This window comes from Dendropsophus ebraccatus, chromosome 7 (assembly GCF_027789765.1).
Source record: "Dendropsophus ebraccatus isolate aDenEbr1 chromosome 7, aDenEbr1.pat, whole genome shotgun sequence".
Taxonomy (NCBI): Eukaryota; Metazoa; Chordata; class Amphibia; order Anura; family Hylidae; genus Dendropsophus; species Dendropsophus ebraccatus.
This window is the reverse complement of record NC_091460.1, coordinates 56,863,887-56,887,526: the sequence shown is the minus strand read 5'-3', so window position 1 is coordinate 56,887,526 and position 23,640 is coordinate 56,863,887. Positions and strand designations below refer to the sequence as shown.

The 23,640-nt window shown below is 44.5% G+C and overlaps 1 protein-coding gene across 2 annotated transcripts; it reads right to left on the bottom strand.

Annotated features, from left to right (window-relative positions):
- Window positions 1–112: 112 nt before the first annotated feature.
- On the bottom strand, window positions 113–17,039 carry TMEM33 (transmembrane protein 33). 2 transcript variants are annotated; one of them, XM_069976505.1, is made up of 8 exons: window positions 17,020–17,039; window positions 10,337–10,392; window positions 9,389–9,483; window positions 7,235–7,422; window positions 6,212–6,279; window positions 4,230–4,363; window positions 3,401–3,484; window positions 113–1,365 (listed from the first exon to the last, which is right to left on the bottom strand). In XM_069976505.1, the coding sequence occupies exons 2-8, from the start codon at window positions 10,379–10,381 to the stop codon at window positions 1,236–1,238; spliced, it is 744 nt and encodes a 247-aa protein (XP_069832606.1). In that variant the 5' UTR covers window positions 10,382–10,392; window positions 17,020–17,039; the 3' UTR covers window positions 113–1,235. The 2 variants fall into 2 exon arrangements, with proteins under 2 accessions (XP_069832606.1, XP_069832605.1); XM_069976504.1 differs by lacking the exon at window positions 17,020–17,039 and adding an exon at window positions 16,761–16,899.
- Window positions 17,040–23,640: the final 6,601 nt, after the last annotated feature.

Below are 23,640 nucleotides of genomic sequence, written 5' to 3'. Positions count from 1 at the left end.
AGCCAGTAACACTCATACAGCCACGAATACATCCAATATATTGAAATTCACAGATTTATTCTATGGGTCAGTATGACTACAAGAACACCAACTCATATACATTGTTTTATTTTGCTACTTTTTTTTTCTAGAAAACGCCTTTGCATCACATTTTTCGTAATCCCTACAACATTTATACGTTTCCATCTACAGAGCGATGTAAGGGCTCATTTTCTTCACTTTGATCTATAGTTTTTTTTTTTCGTACCATTTTGGCATAGATAGGACTTTGAGTAGCTTTTATAACTTTCTTTTCCAAAAATCCGCAATTCTGCCATTTGGTATTTTCCCCCTCATTTACACCATTCTCCATGTGCAGTCAATAACATTATTATACCATTTTGATAGTTCGGACATTTTCATACCCATAAATTCTTCTTTGGGGAATAGTAGTAAGACAGTCCTCATTCAGATACGATGAGACACCATAGGATTGGTAGTAGAAATGACCAGAAAGCACAGGCAGTAGATGACATTCAATATACTACACAGCCATGTTTGGTTGTATTGGTGCAGGTATGAATTTTATTGCATCTTTTGAATGTGTACACTGTAAAAAAAAAAAAAAAAAAAGTGGGGGAACATTTGAGTTGGACATTTTCAGAACCTACATACCTCGAAAATTGCTGTAAAATCACTGTGTAAATGAGTGTACCCTATGTACATTTAATTGTTATCTTCATACAAAGGAAATTAGATAAACAGAAAGAAATAGATCAGACCCATATTTAATTTGTACAATGGTCAAACTACTCTGTTCCCGTAAAGCTGAAACTAGAACATTTAGATATCATGGTACTGTCCCTTACAAATAACTCCATCTCAGACAAACTTTGTGCATTTTTTGCAGCTTATATATTAAAAAAAAAACAAAAAAACACAACATGCTGCAAATTTCTAAGGCGACCATGGGAAAGGAGATTCCTGACAGTACTTGTACAAGTATGTACAAGCTAGGTTCATGTCGAAGGGTATAGCAGCCAGGCTTACATTCACCTATGGGGAACAAGTCACAGGGACCACTCTAAAAAATCGTAACAAGTGATGTATAAAAAGGCAGAAGAGAAGTCAGCATTGCTTGCACGGATCTGTGTGGATGCCATCATTGTAAACCATCTGGATATCGTACAGAGAGCAGAAATTCCAGCTGCTAATGCTCATTTACATACATATTGTATAATTTAATTAAGAATAACTTATGCAACGGTTGGTGCTAGTCGGCTTATAAAGGCAATGCTGCTGAGACACAATCTTCTGACAAAGTCTGGACATGCTGGTTTCATTACAAGGTGCTCCAGGATAATCCTCAGCTCGGTGAACAGAGTCCTGGAAAAGGGGGGATTAAACATACTTTGTATTAGCGCACTGCAATTAATGACATTGTATACTACAGCTCTACAGGTGTCACACACTAGACTACAGCGGAGGCTGTGACCCAGATTGTCCACTTTATGACAAACTACAACTTTCCTATGGAGCGGTTGTACACACTGGGGCTTGAATGTTGTCACGGGATGTGTTCTTTAGCACTGTTGTATTTTATTTTTAGCAATTGCTAAGTATTTTGAATAGATATGAACAAATTTAAAGTTACTTCGTTCTCGCATTCTGCTCATCAGGCTGCAGGCTTTGAAGTGTGCTCCGCTCTGTGCTGCTCCTCCCCAGGTGTTGGAAAAAGCTGGATCCAGTCCTGGGAAACTTCTCACAGTTTCCCAGCATTGGATCACAGGGCAGAGCAGACTTCAAAGCCTACAGCCTGATGAGCAGAATGCAGATAGGAGCAAAGCTACTATGTTCCTACTGTAAATTTGCTAATTTCTACTTTTGAATCCTTATGTGTCATTTTCTTACAAGTAAACTGTACATTGATTGGCTGTGGACACTTATTTTCAATTGCATTTACTTTAGAAATTTAATACACTTGCAGTAGGCTTTAACATTAATTATGGCTGTGTGGCTTCTGCAGCTTGTATGTATAACAATACGTTGCAAGCTGCGTTGTGTGCTATGATGTCTCTCTCTCTCCTAAACACTAATCTAAGCTGAAACCTAATAAAATCAAATGAAGTCAAATAGGACTTGTGCTTGGATTGATGTTCAGGAGAGGCATGAGAGGGGCTGTAGTCATTAGAAGGGTGATGGATCGCACCAGCACAAGAGGCAATGAGCAGCTTACTCTGTATCTATAATACACGTAAACTAAAGAAAACTTGGTAACTTTTTTTTTTTTAAATAAACAAAAAATTATAGATGAGTGGCCGTCGAGCACACTTGGGTTCATCATTACCAGTAACTCAAGTATTTGCTCGATATTGCTCATCTCTACTGAAAATGTAACGCTGTCCATAGCCTTTAAAAGCATGCTTCTCCTAGACTTTCCTTCACAGATTAGAGTCAGATACTAAAACATGTTTTGTTTGTTTGTTTTTTATTGGTCTTCATCTTCTTACTGTAATTATTTTTATTTCATGTTTTGTACATTATTATTGGGGCTGCCATCCATCTTGACTTGAGCTTTACAGCAAAACTCATGGTGGACATAAACAACACTAGACAGACTCTGTCCCCTTGAGATGAATGTGAAACATTGTTAAAGGGGTTGTCCAGCGAAAAATGTTTAACTTTCTGAGACCAGTTGATTTGAAAGAAAAACAGATTTCTAATTTACTTCTATTTAAAATCTCAAGTATTCCCATACTTGTAAGTTGCTGTATGTCCCGCAGAAAGTGTTTTTTTTTTAATTTACATTCAGAAACAGTGCTCTCTGCAGACATCCCTGAGCAGGAGAGGTTTTCTATGGGGATTTGCTACTGCTCTGGTCAGTTCCTGACATGGACAGAGGTGGCAGCAGAGGGCACTGTGTCTGAATGTAAATAAAACAACACTTCCTGTAGGATATATAGCAGCTTATAAGTATGGGAAGCCTGGAGATTTTTAAATAGAAGTAAATTAAAAATAGATATAACTTTCTGACAACAGTTGATGTGAAAATTTTTTTTTTTCGCTGGACAACCCCTTTAAGCATTCTGTGACCTTTGAAGAGGTTATTCCACAGAGAGCTGCTATTGTCTTATACTGGTGCTATCTACTAGTGTCACCTGTTGCTGTAATGCTGTACAAATCACTTTACAGCACCCTCCTCTTATCCTCACAGACAACAGGAAGTCTAAGCTTAGTTTGTGGCGCAGTGGTGAGAATAAAAACTGCAAGATTTTAGGATTATTTTATAATATAAATAGCAAGAATAAAAATTAGAAAACATCAAAAATTCTTAAGATATGTTTAACATAAAAGATTTAAACAGTAGGTCATTTTTGATGGCACATTCTTTTTAAGGGCAGGAAAATTCTGTGATACTTACCTGCAGTAGGGATTCCTTCTGGAGGAGTAGCGCAGAGTAAGGAATCTATAGTAAATAAAAGGCTGCAACAAACTTCCCTGTCCACTGTAAAATAAATGTAAAATACATGTGTGGGTTAACAACTATATAAAACTAGAATTTAGTCTAATGAGTGTGTGCAGAATGAGGTATAAGTAGACCACACTGTTTTTCAAGGAAAAGCTCTATTCACAACACATATACTATGCAACATGCATGCTATAAATTATTTGTGGGGTTTTTGTTTGCATTATGTATAGTAGGAGTCAATCACAGACATGTATGTCATTTATTATGGTATTTTGCATACAGCTGAATGTACATTTCTTCATAAAAGATGGTGGAAGGTCCTTCAACTGTATAGTGACTCTCAGCAATGTAATGTTGACACAGAAGCCATGCCTAAAATCATAGCTCTATATTGTAGACTGTAAGCCCTTAAGGTCAGGGTCCTCTAACCCTATGTGCATAATAAAGAAGCTATGCTTACTCTTGCCTCCACAGTGCCACCAGCTCACTTACAGCCGCTGGCCTCCAGTACCATGTCCTGGCAGAAAGTACACGCTCAGCCAGTCAGTGACTGCAGCGGTGTCCCACCCCAGTCATTGGCTGGATGAGCAGGTATTTCTCAACCAGGATGTGACATTACAGGAGCTGGAGGCGGCAGTCAGGTGTCTGTGAGCTAGTGAGAGTGCACTGTAGTCCCCTTGCTTGCATTCGACTTATAGATTTGTCTCCTTTCTTTCTCCTTTAAGTGTGCCTCAAAAATAAATACTAATCTCTAGCCTGTATTCCTATCACACATGCATACCTAAGCAGCATGAAGACGGTAGCTGGCATTAGGAAGATCTCATTACAAGCGATGAACTTCAGGATATTTTGCTGATTTGAGTTTAGTTTGTCCAGGAAAGATCTGATTAATGGCATACTGTTTGCGCCTTTGGCCTGAAATAGGAATAAACATAGGGAAAAATAAAACTCAGACATGCCTTAGAAGATTTAAAACAATTGTGCTCAAGAATAATAACCAGAACGTCAAGGTTCTACAATGGTTTAAAATAGAAGTCTGGAGAAATTTTTTATTAAAGTATTATATTGCCCCCCAAAAGTTACCGTATTTTCCGGCGTATAAGACAACTTTTTAACCCCCCAAAAATCGGGGTTAAAGTCAGGGGTTGTCTTATACGCCGGATATGGTCGCCCCATACGGTGGGGGGGGCTCAAAAATGGCCCCACCCGCACCGTATGGGGCGACCCCTATGAAAAAACAAAACACATTTAACTCACCTAGGGCCCGTTCCCGGCCTCCGCGCACCTCTGATGCCGTTCCCGGCGCAAGCAGTGTGACGTACACTACCTGCGCCGGAAATCGCCGAACCTCTCCCTAGCAGCCAAGCGTCTCATTTTCCAGCGTATAAGGCGAACCCCTGACAATCTGCTTAAAAGTCAAGGGTCGTCTTATATGCCCAGTCTCCTTATACGCTGGAAAATACGCTATACAAGTCACCAATATACCCTTATTACAGGAAATGCACATAAAGTGATTTTTCCCTGCACTTATCACCATTTTATCAAGGAAGTGAAGCCTTGATGCAGTAGTGTCACAACCCAACACCCAGAGCTGTGCGGGCTGTGGCTGCTGGAGAGGATGATGGCAGGGGGACACTGAGGGACACAGGGCACTGGAGGGACACTGAGCATCCCCCCCCCCACAACTCTGGGAGTCGGGTCGTGACATCACCATTTTATGCAAGTGAAGCCTTGATGCAGTGGTAAGTGCAGGGAAAAAAGCACTTTATGTGCATTTCCCATAATAAGTGTATATTGGGGATTTGTATAACTTTTGAGGGGCAATACAATACTTTAATAAAAAATTTCGCCGGACTTCTCCTTTAACTCTGTATGTGAATTAAGTTGCGCATACTTTGGCCAGGCGAACCCTACTCTCGCTACAGATTCGGCTGTCAGTCTGTGGTGTATAGGGTCCCCCTAATCAACCAACAGATGATGGCGGTGATGATAGGGGTTGACCGTGATAGAAAATCAGGTCCGACCCCTTTGTTAAGAAATAAATAAGCCACAGTCCAGTGCACATATAGCACAGTAGTGTAGACAAAGGGAAATGTGTTGGCCGAACATCGAACATTTTGGTGGGGCTGACTGATGATCCATAGGAACCTTTTGACTGCCCCTCCGATAGCAAATGCCAGGGAAAGAAACGGTCAGGCATGTTAAAAAAACTGGTTTGTGAAAATAAGCCACAACAAGACGTGTCTGGCAGCAACACGCATCCCCTCCCTCTATTTGGAACTCTCTTTGGGCCAAGCAGAGTGTTCATCTGTACAGGGTGGACACGACAGATAGTTGTTGGCCAGACAAACCTTGGCTGAGAGCTAATTAAGGTGTTCTAGCACTGCATCCTTTTTATGTCACAAGAACCTGTGCAGGTCTATGTGAATTCTGGACACCAGTTTATCATAGGGTTGTATGGTCAGATATCTAGATTGCACTGATATTACTTGCGTCATACAAAACGTACCACTATAGGGTACTGCCCAAAAGAAGGGCCTATGCACTTTTAATTATAATGAAACTTGAACTGTATATAAAAAGGTGCAACATACTGCCTTACCACACACCACCGGCTACAGTAGTCATATTTTCCAATACAGAGTACATTACATCCTGATCAGAGGGAAGTGTATTTATGTTACACGAGTCAATGTATCAGTCATGACAGAGTAAGGCTGCTACATATGTCACCACAATAACCTATAAAGACAGAGTACTTACATCCAGGACCTTCTTTGTATATGTTGATGCATGAAGCAATGAGAACAGCAAAACAGGAAATATACTCACTGAGAAACATATTAAGGAATACAAGGAATTTCTACTTAAAAAAACATTATGTTACATTGCTTAAAACAATGAGAGAAATAATTAAATTTCATATTCATTACACTGTTAAAAAAAATTATAATTTGCATTTGCATGTGGTTAAAACAAAGTGAAATGCTAAGCAATGTGTATAGCAATGCACACGTCCACCTACTGACCTGGTGCTGGTGGACACACATGCTCAGTTACTTTCCCCACAGCTAGACCTCACTATAGTGATCCTCGCTTGCTGCAGAGCAGCCAAAAGAAATAGCTGTGTCTGCTTTGCAGAAAAAGATCAGAGCCTTTTGTAGTGGCTAGACAGTATAGCTGAGAAGACTTTCTGTAGCAAAAGTTATAAGGCGTAAACTTTCAGCAACCGTAAGGAAAAGGAGGCTTTTAGTCAGAGACAAATGCTACCAATAAAAAAAGGCCAACGTAACCTATAAAATTGATGCATAGTGGCCATATTATAAAATAGTCAGATCTCCGTTCTACACATCCGAACTAAACCTGAAAATAAATTCAGACCCCAAAACATACCCTAAAATATAGTAACACTAGAGTTGAGTGAACTTCAAACATGCTGAAGTTCGTCGGAACCAGAGTGTGCGGCATTTGTTTAAAGCTGAAGTTGGATGCAGCCCCCCACCCCTACCCCAAAGAAAAAGCAGGTGGAGTTGCTTTGCTGTTTTTTTTTTTTTTTTTAAGGATAGCCTACCTCAGATCAACAACACATCCCTACCATCACTGCCATCTCCAATGATTACAATGAGAATCCAGGGTCTCCCATTCTGTCTCATCCACATGCCCACCTGTTCTTTGGATAGGAAATAAGTGTGTACACACTCCTAATTCACAATGTTCAGACCATGCATAATCTTACAGTAACAACTTTACATGTAGCCATAACCAACAGCAGCTAAAAAAGGATACTTGTGACTGGGTAGGAGTTAACAAAGATGAGTGAATACAATAGGTAGTGGCAGCTGTCCTCTAACAGGGCCTGGCTCAGAAATGCCCGACTTAGCTGGAAGTGTGGTAACCTCTGGTGTAACCGCAGGGCACTGGTGAGAGCATTGGCGAGCAAGGCACGCTGATAGAAACTGGCAGCTTCATGTAAGCTGTAGAAGGAAAAAAAAACACATTAATACTGGTGATACATGCAAATCCATAAAATATTAGTTCTCTTTGTTACACATGTTGCAATATAAGGAGGTCATCATAATAGGAAACTTTCAGGAAAACTGATATAATGCAGGTACAGTCATTTCTGATCACACAGCGATCATGTCGGGCAGCCTTCCCCCAGATACTGTGTGTGGGAGGGAACAGGACCCTGCTTTGTATAAGATCAGAGAAGAGGATCCGGAACTGCAAGGGTTAAACAGGATTGCAATCCCTAACACAAAAGTGTGTATATATATATATATATATATATATATATATATATATATATATATATACACACATACACACACACACACACATTTAATTTAACAAGGTTATTTTACAAATTAATATAACTTTATTAAAGCAATGTATTAGGGAAAAAAATCTTTTGCTTTCAAATCAAGAAAGAAAATTTAACAAAGTTATATAGATCTGCGATTTACTCTTAGGAAATGTCGATTTCTTTCCAGTCTTAGCACAGTGCTCTCTGCTGACCAGGGCTGTGGAGTCGGAGTCTGAACTAGTTTTGGGTGGAGTAGGAAAAAATGTACCGACTGCGACTCCAGCTTTAAAAAAAATCTTAGAACAATTTAAAATTGAGTTTTGATATAAACTTTATAAGTTTTGCTCATCAATATATATTATGAGCAACATTCTAATAGGACACTGGCCCTATTACATAAGGGTGGTTGAGGAAAAGTTGCCGGTCACTATTTGGCAGTTTGTTTCTGAGCTGGAAGAGTCCATTGTGTGGGGGAGATCTGTGCTGGTCTCTTCCTGGATGCTGGATGACTGTATATGAGCAGCAGTGTAATATAGAGATATCCTGTGTAATATAGAGAAGGAGGATAAGACATAAGTAATGAAGCTGTAACCTCTGTCCTCAATGTGGTGTTTTTCTTCAGTGTTCTATGGCTGCAGCTGTGTGTGTGTTTGTGTGTGTGTGTGCGTGCGCTATGGCAGCAGCAGGTTGTGTGTGTGCTATGGCTGCAGCAGGCTGTGTGTGTGTGTGTATGCTAAGGCTGCAGCAGGCTGTGTGTGTGTGTACGCTATGGCTGCAGCAGACTGTGTGTGTGCGTGCTATGGCTGCAGCAGGCAGTGTGTGTGTGTGTGTGTGTGTGTGTGTGTATGCTATGGCTGCAGCAGGCTGTGTTTGTGCACTATGGCGTGCCTCCACACCCACAGTGACCCCTCTATATCACTATGGCTGACATCTATATTACAGGTATCTGGCATTGTTAGCAGTGTTTCTGTGTGTATGGTTAATATTTAGTTAGAAACATAGAAGATTGTCAGCAGGAAAAGACCACCTGCTCCATCTAGTCTAGTTGTGAGTAGTTCAGGACATTGAGGCTGGAGACTGGCTGCATCCACTGCACACACAGGAGAAGCTGCTTTATATCATTCCTCATTCCCTCAGAAGTTGCCCCAGGATCATGTAGGACATTAGGGAGAAGCTGCTGAGCCAGTGTGCTAAATAACTCCCCTGGTATATGACTGGCCATTTATGAAGGAACTGTGCAGAGCAGCAGCAAATCCCAATAGAAAACCTCTCCTGCTCTGGACAGTTCCTGTCTCGCACAGAGTCGGTAGCAGATAGCAATTGGTAAGCCTGGAAAGAATCCACCACTTCCTGCAGGGCATACAGCAGCTGATAAGTAATGGAAAATGAGATGAGGGACTTGTGATTTTTAAAATAGATGTAAATTACAGGTCTATTTAACTTTCTGAAACCAAATTTGAAAGAAAATTTTTGTTTGCCAGAGTACCCCTTTAAGGGTGAATTTTTTAAAGTGTTACTGCCATTTTTAGTAACTTTTGAAACATAAAAAGACACATAAAAGGTTGGTGCTCCTATACAATCCTCATACTGTAATGTATTTTAGGAACAGTTTATGTAGAATAAAAGTTACCTACCCTAAAATAGGAAGAATAAATAAAGCAGAACAGTATACTGTAAACCACCGAGACAGCCACATAGCCGTGTCAAGTTTATTAGCCATCAGGAATTGCTGTTGAAGAGAAACAAACAAAAGTTATTCAATGTGAAATGTTAGTAATCTTGATGTCCACTCAAACACCATTTAATTCACCCCCCCCCTCACCCCCCACAAAAAAAAAGATAATTATGTTCATGATGTTTCACGCATCATATTATATTCATTTTATCTATGTGCTTTATGTACATCTCTTGCCTGTCTTTGCCTGCATTACACAGGCAACCCATAGAAATTAATGGGCACAGTGTAATCCTTCATGTCCCCTGTGGGGGCGCTGCAGGGAAACTGAACAGTTATTGCCAGGTTACTCTATAGATTACAGTGGATCACTGGAGGTCGCAGTACAGGAGACTTTGTGATATGTGTATTGTCAAGGATTGCCCAAAAGCAAAGAACTCCTTGAAAAGTACATTACATACATAGAATTCCATGTATCAGTAATAGCAAGTAAGGAAAATGGAAGAGGACTAGCCATAAAATGACTGCAGCTATTCAAGGGCATTACGTTCAATTATAACCCGCTGGTGGAATGTGTCGGGGAGTATTCGGGAAAGGAAAGAGTTAATATTTAATGACAGCTTTTAGTTACTGAGGTGACGGCACACAAAGGTCACCAAACTATAACGGCCCGCATTATCATACAGATCTGTGAATCAGGATCAGTCGCCAGATGCCACTCTTTTACATCTCATAACAGAAGTCATGACACTAGGCCTCATCTGTAGTGTACTGAATCCCGATAGAACCCTGACTTACACCATGGTATATAGGGGTGTCATTGTTTTGCTGTATACAGTGCTGTGCTTGCCGCCAGCACTGCTGTCATATCTATGACTCTAAAGTAATAGGCGATACATCTACTCACCACTGCTCCTCCCTGAGGAGTGCTGGTAGGGACGGAGTCCGCCATGTCAGCTAAATCTGAAATAGACAGGAAACATTATTGTAAATCTCAGTTACCAGTACAATGCTGTGTGATACTACATGTTATAAGGAATTTATGTAGCTATCAATTCCCACCATTTCACAGAGTTTGTGATGGGTTTGGGAGCCAAAAAGTCCTGCTGATCCTTAGGAAGGGACTATTAGTTACAATTATGAGCCAATGGCACATCACTAGGAATTGCCAATACTTTACAACTGGTGGGAGTCCGCAACCCCCACTATCCCTGAGAATGTAAGGACCACAGTCCATATACTATATTCACTCATAATTGCAGCCCATATACTAAACTCCCCATCATCCGCTGTGATGGGACCTGCAGCACAGCTTCATTTATGTGAATGGGACCACTATGCAGATCCCAGCCCAGCTTCATTCAAGCAAATGCAAATCCCAGAATAGCTGGGTGGCTGAGGGCCAATGCTCAGTGAAAAACTGAGGGCTACAATGCTGAATCAGCACCACAGACTGGCTCAGGGGAACTGAGGGCAAAGATGATAGTGTGAGGACAAATCCCCTTCTGGTACTGTTGTAACCAGGAAAAGAGGGTTAATCAGCAGGGGAGGGGATATACTACATCCCTGCACTTTACTTCAATTATTTTTTAGCCTGTGTTGTATATGAAATACAATGTTATATGTTTGGCCACTAGATGTCTAACTGGAAAACTGCATTTAAGGTGCCGTCACGTAGGCCATTTGTAGTAACAGCAAAAAAGAGGGGGGGGGGGGGGGGGTGGGAGGTTATATGTCATAATATGTACTCTTGAAATAATTTAAGATGTATTTGTATAAGCCATTCAAGTCTAAAACGGAGTTCACATGTCTGTGTAAGGTTCTTGTCCCATACATAGTTATCCCATTTATGTAATTTCTAGTCTACCTATGGCAATATATATGGCTCTCTTATCAGTAGAGGAAAGGTGTTCAATGACCTGAGAAAGTAAATACTCGAAAGAAATCCTTCACCGATTACATCACTAGTAGTAGCAATAGAAAAAAAAAATCACAAGTAGTGTTTTTTTCTCATTTGAGCAGGAAATTATAAAAAGTGTCTGCTTTTTCTTTTGAAGATGATATCCATTATTACTGTATTTTAACTGACCTCGATGCAATGACGGCCGCCAATGCACACAATGTATTAAATAACAGACATTGTTTGCACAGATTTCAAAATAATGATCATGATAATTCTTTTCAGACGTCTTTTGCAAACAGACGGTAATTTTTTAGTTCAGTTTTTCTTTTTACAGTCTTTATATTAAATTCAAGAGACTTTTCAATTAAAGACACACCCAAAGGCCAATCTGTCCCCCTGAACTAGAGTAATGTACCATCAGCCATCATTGCACTGACAGTCGCTGAAACATGCTAGACCTCGGACGTTATTTGATACTCTGTTGTTTTAAAGAGGATATACCACCAGGTACATCCTCTTTAACCTGACACAGGAATAGAACGGCACCGTCACCGGCAAGCCGCTGCCAGATTTTTCGTTCCACGGCCTGGTTCTCTTGTACGGCGCCGTTGTATACAGGGGAGGGAACTCCCTCCCACTGGGGGTGGGTCGGCCCGCCTACAGTGCTTGAGTACCAGCCCAGGACCCGTGGGTAGAACAGCGCTGTACACGGGAATCGGGCCGGGAATCGAAAAACGGACCGTGGCACTGGCTTGCCCGTGACGGCGCCGTTCTATTCCTGTGTCAGATTAAATAGGATGTACCTGGTGGTACATCCTCTTAAGTTTCAAACAATGGCCAAAAAAAAACCATCATGTGAACATAGCCATAAGCTGCTTTTATTCTTTAGGAATAAATCAGCTTTGTCAGTGAATGGAACAACATTCAATACTGTCACCACTTCTACACCAATGTATGTCGTTTGCAAGTATAAATAGACCCGAAACCAATATAAGCACTGAAAAGGCTGCAGTGCTTGGCCAAGCATCATGGTCCCAAATAGCAGGTCAGCGGTGGTGCTGATAGCTGGACCCCCACCAATCTACCAATTTTAGAAGGCTGGATCCCCTTTGAGGATTGTACATTGTATAACAGAAGAGTTAAATGTGTCTGAATAGAACATACTGAGGATACAGAGAACATAGGCCTCTACTGCAACATGTGACCTTATGTCATAGTTTCTACTGATAAATGGAAAAAATATTTCTTAGGAAACAGTATCTGTCTGACTTCAGCACATCCATGGAGTGATTTCATCACACTTCGAGGGAGTGACTACCCTACCAAATGCCAAGTAGGTTCTGAAGATTACAACACACTGGAAAAACTGGAAATGTCTGCAGAAAAAGGTGAGTGCAGCTATATGCCGCGTATCACATAAACAGAGAGAGACTTAACATGGAAGCCTGCGGGGCTTCTATTCCACACCGAGACCTCAGCTTCTAACCCTCACTGATTTCATTATATCTGTCTTCTATGTTGGAGATGGAGTGTTTGAAGTGTCCCTGTCATTATAAAAAACAAAACAAAAAACAACTTTGAGATGTTGCAGTGAAGTGTCAGGTTCTGGATGTTCAGACCCCAACAATCTCTAGATATAGACAGGTAAGGCGTCCATCTGAGAGCTACTCTCCCAGTGTCCCTGCAGCACGAGAGAAGCTTCATTATAAGTCTATGGCACTTCTCTCATGCAGAGAGATGGAGATCACAGGGAGCATAATTTTCCCGGCTGTATCTACAGATCCGTGGGGGTCTGAACACAATCTCGGCCACACGTCAACTTTTTTCTTTAATAATAATGACAGCAACAAAGGGCAATTCTGGCAAGATGATTGTACAAGGGTCTTATTAACATACTGTATACATTACTTACAATGTACCTATCGTATAATATATGCATGCTTACTCGCTCTTGCTGCCGGATTTTGGGTGACCGTTTCGTGCACAAGCCCTAATGGACCAGAATACGGAACCGACCAAGTGTAATTATATCCATAGTCATCCAAACTACCAGTGGCAGGGGTGTAATAGGAATGACAGGGATGCTTACAGGGGACCAATCAAGTTAAAAATGGCTATTAAAGGGGTAGTGTGGTGTTTAACATTTATTCACTAAATAACACACATTACAAAGTTAAACAGCATGAGGGAGGGCTGGAGCGGTCTGGCCGGCCTCCTGAAGATGACGTGTTCGACCCAAGATGGCGGCCGGGGTCGACAGTGCTTCGGTGAGTATACTGTATCACACTTCCGGGGTGGGGGGGGGGGGGACACGGCGAAGGGGCCATCCGCCGGGTATGTTCGCCCTATATGGTGGGGGGCTCAAAAATGGCCCCATCCCCACAGTATGGGACGACCCCTATAAAAAAACAAACATTTAACTCACCTGGGGTCCATTCCCGGCATCGGCACGCCTCCCGTACCATTCCCAGCGCAGGCAGCGTGACGTACACTACATGCGCCGGAGATCGCTGAACCTCTCCCGGGCAGCCGAGCGTCTCGTCGGAGAGGCTCGGCTGCCGGGAGAATGAGAGAGGTGCAGGAAGTTCCTGAAGCCTCTCTCATTCTCCCAAAGCTCTCCCAGCAGCCGAGCGTCTCCAAGCCTGTATACCATGACGGTCCCCTGGGCGGTTTGGCGATGTAATCACGCCTCTCTGGGCATGAGGGGCGTCATTTAAACTCCAGTGAAGCTGTGACGTCCTCCACAGACGTTCTGGCGGCACGCTGACGTTCTGATCACACCGCACATGAGCAGTGCAGCAAGTCCCATTCTGTGCTGTAGGCGGCATGATGAGAATGTCAGAGTGCTGCCGGACGCTACGGATCGCCTCTGGAGGACGTCACAGCTTCACTGGAGTTTGAGTCACGTCCCTCATGCCCAGAGGGGTGTGATTACATCGCCGAACCTCCCAGGTGACCATGACTACCTTCCCACAGCCCACCGCCCAGATGACTACTTGGGGGTCATTACCATACAGCACGCTCATCTGTAAAAGTAAGATTATAAATTTTCATTTGCAGGGACGGGGGATATAAGGACATGTATGGGAAGTGTGCTGAGTGATTTATCAGCACACTTCCTGAGCTGAATAGTCATTTTTAGGGTGCGTTCACACCTAGAGGATCTGCAGCAGATTTGATGCTGTGTTCAGTTATTTAAATGAAATCTGCTGCAGAAAATCAACTGCAGATCCTGTAGGTGTGAACACACCATTAACGTGATTGGTTCCCTTTAAAGGAGTTATTCAGCACTACAAAACCATGGCCACTTTCTTCCAGAGACAGCAAAACTCTTTTTGGGTGGAGTTTTACAACTCAGCTCTATTGAAGTGAAGAGAGCTTAATTGCAAACCACACCTGACCTGGGGACAAGAGTGGAGCTGTCTCTGGAAAAAAGTAGCCATGTTTATGTAGCGCTGGAAAACCCCTTTAAGGTTTCAGAAGTCAGGTGGGAACAGCCTGCCCCATGAATGGGTGCCTTATCACATGATGCACCTGAATCCATAGTAACATGTAGATCAGCATGTTCTTTGATGGCATCGCTGAAGACACCAGAGTACAGTCCCTGTAATCCCATGGTGACAGAAGAATCAGGACTTCCATTCTCAAGCTGTGCAGGTTAGTGGGGCAACTCCTTGGCCACACAGCAGACTGCTATCTGGGTGCCCATACATGTCTGAGGTGACACAATCACATGTGGACAACCACTGAAGGTACATAGGTGCAGCACTGCAACCAGCAGGATAACCACTATCTGCAGGTACAGGACTGCAACCAGCAGGATCACCACTATCTGCAGGTACAGGTGCAGCACTACAGCCAGCAGGATCACCACTAACAAAGTACACAGGTGCAGCACTGCAACCAGCGGGGTCACCACTATCTGCAGGTACAGGTGCAGCACTATAGCCAGCAGGATCACCACTTACAAAGTACACAGGTGCAGCACTGCAACCAGCGGGGTCACCACTATCTGCAGGTACAGGTGCAGCACTAAAACCAGCAGGATCACCACTAACTGAAAGTACACGGGTGCAGCACTGCAACCAGCAGGATCACCACTAGCTGCAGGTACAGGTGCAACACTATAGCCAGCAGGATCACCACTAACAAAGTACACAGGTGCAGCACTGCAACCAGCGGGGTCACCACTATCTGCAGGTACAGGTGCAGCACTAAAACCAGCAGGATCACCACTAACTGAAAGTACACGGGTGCAGCACTGCAACCAGCAGGATCACCACTAGTTGCAGGTACAGGTGCAACACTATAGCCAGCAGGATCACCACTAACAAAGTACACAGGTGCAGCACTGCAACCAGCGGGGTCACCACTATCTGCAGGTACAGGTGCAGCACTAAAACCAGCAGGATCACAACTAACTGAAAGTACACGGGTGCAGCACTGCAACCAGCAGGATCACCACTAGCTGCAGGTAAAGGTGCAGCACTGCAACCAGCAGGGCCACCACTGACTGCAGGTACACAGATTCAGCACTGCAACCAGCAGGATCACCACTAACTGCAGGTACACAGATGCAGCACTGCAACAAGCAGGATCACCACTAACTGCAGGTGCAGCACTGCAACCAGCAGGATCACCACTAACTGCAGGTACACAGGTGCAGCACTGCAACCAGCAGGATCACCACTAACTGCAGGTACACAGGTGCAGCACTGCAACCAGCAGGATCACCACTAACTGTGGGTACAGGTGCAGCAGTGCAAACGGCAGTCATTTAAATGATGGTGAAAACTGCACCGACCGCCACCTCCAGCAGCAATGGGTGAACCTGTCCTCTGTCAGCTGTAATGGCCATTTTTTCCTGAGAAGCTGGGTGATCTGATAAAGGTTAATAATTGTTTATATGGCACCGACATATTCTGTAGCGCTGTACACAACTTGTCACTACAGGATCTTTCATCACTGTCTGGCACTTCTTATTATAGATTCAGAACTATAACTACGAACAACCATGACAGGACATGTGCTATAGGAGTCTTCATAGGTTTATACCGGTGCTCCCCAACCGGAGGCTGTTGCACAACTACAACTCCCATCATGCCCTGCAGTTGTAGTTATGCAGGAGCCCCCGGATGGGGAGGACTGCTGTATAGCATGGGTATCAGCAGTGCAGCACGCTGCCGGGTTGCTAGGAGAGCTGACTACATTGTCTCCGCACACACAGCCTCGCTATACCCAGGGGAGATGCACAGCACATACAGCCTGCCCCAGGCCTCCGGCATCATGGCTCCCGAGTCCATTCATTCTACAGGACGTCACGGTGCCCTCCCCAGCCGCACACAGCCCGGTTACCCCCACACTGTGCTGCCCCCTCCGCTCTACCGTGCCCACCCCGCACCCCCCGGGCCCCGCCATCCATCCTCACCGCACACAGGTCTCTATAGCGGACACTTTCTTCCTCCGGCAGCGACAGCAACCCAGTGACGTCACCCAGCAGCCCAGCCAATGACTGCTGCGGAAGAAGAAAACGAGGCGTGGTTCCATGATGGCAGCGGGGCGGGAGCTGTCGCGAAGCTAAGGACGTCATCTTGACTGGCCGAGTAAAGAGCCAATGAGATTGACGGATGTAATGACAGTTCTAGAATGTTCTGCATAGTGGATGCAATCATGTGAGGTCAACCTACACTGGGAAGGGGCTGGAGCTCAGCCAGCGCATCCAGAAGGGGTGGGCGGCAGGAAGCGGCGATGTACAAAGGCTGCGGCTAATGTGTAGGCTGCAGGGCGAGAATACGTCATATCGATACTATATACATGTATATCATATGCAAACAGAGATAAATTAATATATACAGTGGTGCCTTGGATTACGAGCATAATTCGTTACGGGATCGTGCTTGTAATCCAAATCCACTCTTTAACCAAGGCAAATTTTCCAATAAGGAATCATTGAAATACAGACAATTGGTTCCACCTACCAAAATGATTTTTTTTTTCTGAATAACATGTAAAACAAACATTTAGAAAGCAGGATATGTTATAAATTACTGTAAAGTAAAAAATAATCAGCATGTGGTGTATAATGTATATTAAAGGGAACCAATCACTTCAAAAACGGCTATAACGCTATGGGAATGTGCTGTAGCAGCATCCAGCACACTTCCCAAACATGCTTCTACACCCCCGTCCCTGGAGTGCACAGCCCGAAAACTTACTCTATAAACTTGGCGCCCTGTATGTAAATTGTCCCCAAGTAGTCACGGTGGGCGGTGAGCTGCAGCAAGTAGTCACGGTCCCCTGGGCATTCTGGAGCGGTAATCACACCCCTCTGGGCGCGATGAGCCTGCATAATTGTGGCGACGCCACCGAGAGGCACGCTGTCCCTAACGTCAGCCCGCCTACGTTCCTGCTGTGCTGCTCATGCCCAATACAGTGGGTTCGGTCTGCGCCGTACTGCGCAGGTGCAAAATAGCCTCAAACTCATTGCCGGACCTCCAGCATTGAGTTTTAGGCTTTCTGCACCTGTGCAGTACGGCGCAGACCGGACCCGCTGTACTGCGCACGAGCGGCACAGAAAGAACGTAGGCGTGCTGACGATAGGGACAGCACGCCTCTTGGTGACGTCGCCACAATTATGATTACCGCTCCGGAACGCCCAGGGACCATGGCTACTTGCTGCAGTTCACCACCCACCGTGACTACTTGGGGGCAATTTACATACAGGGCGCCAAGTTTATAGAGTAAGTTTTTGGGCTGTGCACTCCAGGGACAGGGGGTGTAGAAGCATGTTTGGGAAGTGTGCTGGATTCTGCTACAGCACATTCCCATAGCGTTATAGCCGTTTTTTAAGTGATTGGTTCCCTTTAAGTGTATAAGATTGAAAAAATAGCAGTTTGCAGATACAAAAAGGAACTGCAGATCCCCATAATGCAGTAGTGTAGTACAACAGGCTAGAATAGAGAAGCAGGGCTGCTGTCAGAGGTCTGTGTGGTCACATGACAGTAATGGGGAAGGGTGTGTGTGTTCAGCATGGACCAATCAGGAAGTGAGAATCACAGAGCTGTGCAGGTGACCAGTGACAGAAACTTCTCTATACAGCAGTGTGGGTGGCTGAGTGTAAGTGCAGGTACATTATAGCATTAGTGTGAATGGCTGAGTGTAAGTGCAGGCACATTATAGCAGAAGTGTGAATGGCTGAGTGTGGGTGTGGGAACATAGCAGCAGTGTGTATAGCTGAGTGTGAGTGCAGGAACATTATAGTAGTAGTGTGTATAGCTGAGTATAAGTGCAGGCACATTATAACAGGAATAGAGAGGATGGGAAACACAAGGGCTGACAGACTGCAGGGAGCATGAAGGAATAAGCAGGGCAGATGTGGGCACATAAATGCAACACTGGGGAGAAAGGGGTTACAGCTATGGAGAGTTTACCTCCACAGTCCTGTCCCCTGAAGCAAGCCTCAGCCTTAAAGGACAAGTGCCATGAAAAACTTTTTCCCAGTAATTGAAGCACATTACAAAGTTATATAACTCTTTAATATGCTTCAATCTCCTATCTGCCTCCCTTCCCTGTTTTTTCCCCTCCTCCACCCCCCACCAGGAAGTGTCCTGACTCACACAGACCTTATTACTGTCGTCACCGTCACCAGGCAGCTCCTTCTTGTGAGGATGAGTCATCAGCAGGAGGGCTGCTCTAGGTCCTGTTACAGCAGCCCCCCCTCCCCAGTCTAAGTGATGGCTTGCAGTTTTTTAGCCAATGGGAGCTGAGCAAGCTGAGTCACCTGACAAGGCAGGGGAGGGGGGAGGCTAGTGTAACAGGAGAAGTGAATCGCCTTCCCTGTGTTTCCCCCCACCCACACCAGACCCGGAAGTGTAGTGCTCTATACATACCTGCCTCTTTCCGACCCCGTCCGCCATCTTGTGCCAATGATGTCATCTTCGGCCGGCCTAACCGCTCCGACCGTTCCTAGTGCTGGCCGCCCTCAGCCGCGTCATCAGCTGCTCAGCCGCGATTGGTTGAGCACAGTTATGCTCAGCCAATCACCTTTCTCAAGCACCTCACCACTCCTTGAGAAAGGTCTACGAAAGGCGTTGGAGGGTGAGGTGCAGGGGTCGTAATACAAGGGGGTGTGGGATTCCATGTGTTTGGCATGTTCTGAGGGTTTGAGTTTTTCCGTTGGCAATATCAGCCATATGATTCATATTGTTTCCAAACTCGGTACCAGTTATTTATGAGAAGTTTTGTACATTGACCTTTAAGGTATATGGATTTAGCCATCTGGAATCCCATTATTTATGTAATCTTTTATTTTCCCCTTTTTGTGTAAACTAATGCGATTTTGCTATGTATTTGTATATGATCCCCTGCACCCTGTTTTTAAAGGGAACCTGTCACCCCCCGTGCCGGGGTGATAGGCTCCTGACCCCCCGTTAGAGCCCCTATACTCACCTAATCCCGCCGGGTCCCGCTTCTGGAGGTGGTCGGGTGATGAAGATCTCAGCCGCTGCAGCCCGGCGCGCGCGCTGAGAGATGAGTCCAACGCTCATAGAGAATGACAGAGCACTGGACTCTCCTGTCATTCTCTATGGGTGTTGGACTCATCTCTCAGCGCGCGCCGGGCTGCAGCGGCTGAGATCTTCATCACCCGACCACCTCCAGAAGCGGGACCCGGCGGGATTAGGTGAGTATAGGGGGCTCTAACGGGGGGTCGGGAGCCTGTCACCCCAGCACTGGGGGTGACAGGTTACCTTTAAAGGGGTTGTCCGGCGATAAAAAATTATTCACAGAATAACACACATTACAAAGTTATACAACTTTGTAATGTATGTTATGTCTGTGAATGGCCCCCTTCCCCGTGTTTCCCCCCACCCACGCTAGACCCGGAAGTGTGGTGCATTATACTCACCGCATCTCGTGTCGTCCACGGTCTCCGATCGTCAGCAGTGACGTCTTCTTCGGGAGGCCAGCGGATCTTCCCGAGTGCCGGCCGCCCTCTGCAGCGTCATCCGAAGCTCAGCCGCGATTGGCTGAGCATAACTGTGCTCAGCCAATCGCGGCTGAGCGGCTGATGACGCGGCCACGTCATCAGCCGCGATTGGCTGAGCACAGTTATGCTCAGCCAATCGCGGCTGAGCTTCGGATGACGCTGCAGAGGGCGGCCGGCACTCGGGAAGATCCGCTGGCCTCCCGAAGAAGACGTCACTGCTGAGGATCGGAGACCGTGGTCGGCACGTGACAGGTAATGTATAGCGCACCACACTTCCAGGTACACGGGTGGGGGTGGTGGGACACGGGGAAGGGGGCCATTCACAGACATAACATACATTACAAAGTTGTATAACTTTGTAATGTGTGTTATTCTGTGAATAATTTTTTATCGCCGGACAACCCCTTTAAGTGTCTCATGTAGTTTTTATGGGATAGGTTTGGGATTTATGTACAAATAAAGGATTTAGATTTTTGGTCATATCTATTGGTATGTGATTTCTTTATTTGGTTATTTAAGGGTTGTTTGTTTTGGTTGTATATCAGGCATGTCCAAACTTTTTTCGAAGAGTGCCAAATTTGATGAAGTGAACATGTGCGAGGGCCGACCATTTTACATGCTACATGCTATATGCTTTATAACACAGGCAGATAATAGCAAGCTGGATACCTGGGGGGCCGTAAAAGTTTGGAACGCGGGCCGCAAATGGCCCTCCGGCGGACTTTGGACATGCCTGTTGTATATGAATTGAACCCTTATCAGTAAATATTGGTCAGAGACCCTAATATAGGTTTTTTTGTTTAAAGTATGAAACAAGGGCTGCAAGGACATCGGTAACAATGTCCCTGCAGCCCTTGCTAAACAATTATCGGGCTGTGGAATAGGCCCAGTTAACGAGCGCCGATCTAGCAGCTCGTTTACATCGTTGATCGGGCCCTGGTTGGCCCATAGAATAGGACCCTTAGAGAGAGAAGCAGAAATTAAAGGGGTATTTCTGCAATTAGTGAAAAATGCAGGGGAGATAGGGGGTGGGATCATAATATAGGAGTCCTATTTTCCCATCCCTGTGCCCCCATATATACAGCATAGATCAATGACAGATCAGTGTGCTTATACTAAAAGTCCCCCAGGGGGGCTTCTAGTATAAGTGTAAAAAAAAAGAAATAATGTATTGTTATTGATAAAAAGCCCCCTCCCCTAATAAAAGTTCGATTCACCCCCCTTTTCCCATGTTATAAATAAAAATAAATAAATAAACATGTTTGGTATCGGCGCGTGCGTAATCGCCCGGACTCTTAATTTATTTCATTCCTGATCTCGTATGGTAAACGGCGTAAGCGTAAAAAAATCCCAAAGTAGAAAATTGTGCATTTTTGGTTGCATCAAATCCAGAAAAATTGTAATAAAAAGCGATCAAAAAGTTGCCTATGTTCAATCAAGGTACCGATAGAAAGAACACTTCATGGCGCAAAAAATGACACCTGACACAGCCCCATAGACCAAAGGATAAAAGCGCTATAAGCCTGGGAATGAAGCGATTTTAAGGAACATATTTATGTTAACAATGGTTTGAATTTTTTGAATGAGATAAAAGAAAAGTTATACATGTTATATATCGTTGTAATCGCAACAACTTGAGGAACATATATAAGGCCCCTGTCCATGCAAACATCATGGAGGAGGATTCCCTGTATGAGCCATGACAGAGTTGCTCATCTGAATAGCCGTAGAAACACAGGGTAGTAGCTGTGGAGGGTTAAAGGGAATCTATAACAGAAGAGATACTACCTGCCCATGACACAGAGACTTCATCATCTGACACTAATAAGATAAAATGTCTGGATGTTCTGGCTCCCTTGATGTAAACTACCCAGCCGTGTGGCAATAGAAACACTGATAACCAGGATGAGGACAATTACTGCTGAATATTCTCTGTCTTGTTGGCTTCACTCTCAGTGTAATATATAGGGTGGAGCTCTCATGCTTAGTGAGCGCTCTGCTAGGATTTCACATCTGGGGTCTCCAGAGCCTGGAAATTCTTCAGAGTCTCAATTACCTTGTGTTCTAGTTACATCACTAATGGTGATAATGTCAGCTACGAGGAGAAATCATCCAGATGTAATGAGAGGGATGTGCCATGGTAGGTTACAGTCTTCTGAAGAAACCCATCTTCACATATACCGTGTTTTCCAAAAAATAAGATGCCTTCCGAAAATAAGACACTCCACCTACTCTACCCTCTAACCTAAAGTAAGGCATCTCCTCGAAAGTAAGGCACCCCCTACTCTACACTAGGGCACCACCCGAAAGTAAGGCACCCCATCCTCCCCCCCCCCTCGCCACACCACCCAGGACTCGCCTAATCCCCTCATGGACCTCTGAAACCGGCACCACAGACAGCCTTCTCCGGTACAATTTTCATTGTTGTATTACCACTGCCACATGCACCTTCTTCCTCAGTTCAGGCTTTCCTTTCTTAACTGTGGCCATCACCATGTCGCCAACACCAGCAGCGGGCAGTCTGTTCAAGCGACCTTTGATTCCCTTGACGGAGATGATGTACAGGTTCTTGGCACCTGTGTTATCAGCGCAGTTGATAACTGCGCCGTCAGGGAGACAGAGGGAGATTCGAAACTTCGCTCCGGAAGAATCTCGGCATCCTCTCTTAGACATCTTGGTTCCCAGAAAGACTGTAAAGGATGTGATATTTTGTATATTTAGTGAAGCCATTACAATATGGCGCTGACCTTCTAAACAAGTAGAGATATTTACATTCCTTACAGCTTACGTTAGTAAACACTAGTGCTACGTAACTAACTCCTTTTGTACCTTAGCTAATGAAGTACTGACACGAGCCTTAGTAGAAGTATTCAGGCCCCCAGGGTATTTAAACTGGCTGCCATCTTTGAATAAAGGAGATCCACCTTAACCATCAGTGTGTCAGGGTGTTTGATTCTCAGTGCGCACTATAAACTTATTACTTGTAATTTGGAGCAGACAGTCAATATGACAGCACTCTTGAGGTGCGTCCATAACAGTAGAAGTGCTACACATGTTAAGGGGTTGGCATCCTTATTGATGTCAATGTTCACCGAACACCCCAGTGTCCACCACTGAGCCTGTATATTCCTATGGATGACACAGGGGGTGGGGCATGGTCACATGCTCTTCCATGTCAGCCATCTTAAAGGGGTTTCTGGGATTTTTCAATAAGCTAGCATTGCATTGACTCCTGTGGTGTTGTATATTCTACATACACTTCTATTTTTTAGAGCGCTGGTTGTGTGGCTTAGTCACATGACCCCCCCTGCCTTTGATTTCC

Bases quoted from the DNA above. Each gene is read 5' to 3' on its own strand.
- TMEM33 (XM_069976505.1), bottom strand. From the start codon at position 10,381: ATGGCGGACTCCGTCCCTACCAGCACTCCTCAGGGAGGAGCAGTG. The intron at 3,485-4,229 runs GTATGCATGTGT...TTTATTTTACAG, and splicing joins ACCGTCTTCATGCTGCTTAG to TGGACAGGGAAGTTTGTTGC. The intron at 1,366-3,400 runs GTAAGTATCACA...CCCCTTTTCCAG, and splicing joins AGAAGGAATCCCTACTGCAG to GACTCTGTTCACCGAGCTGA.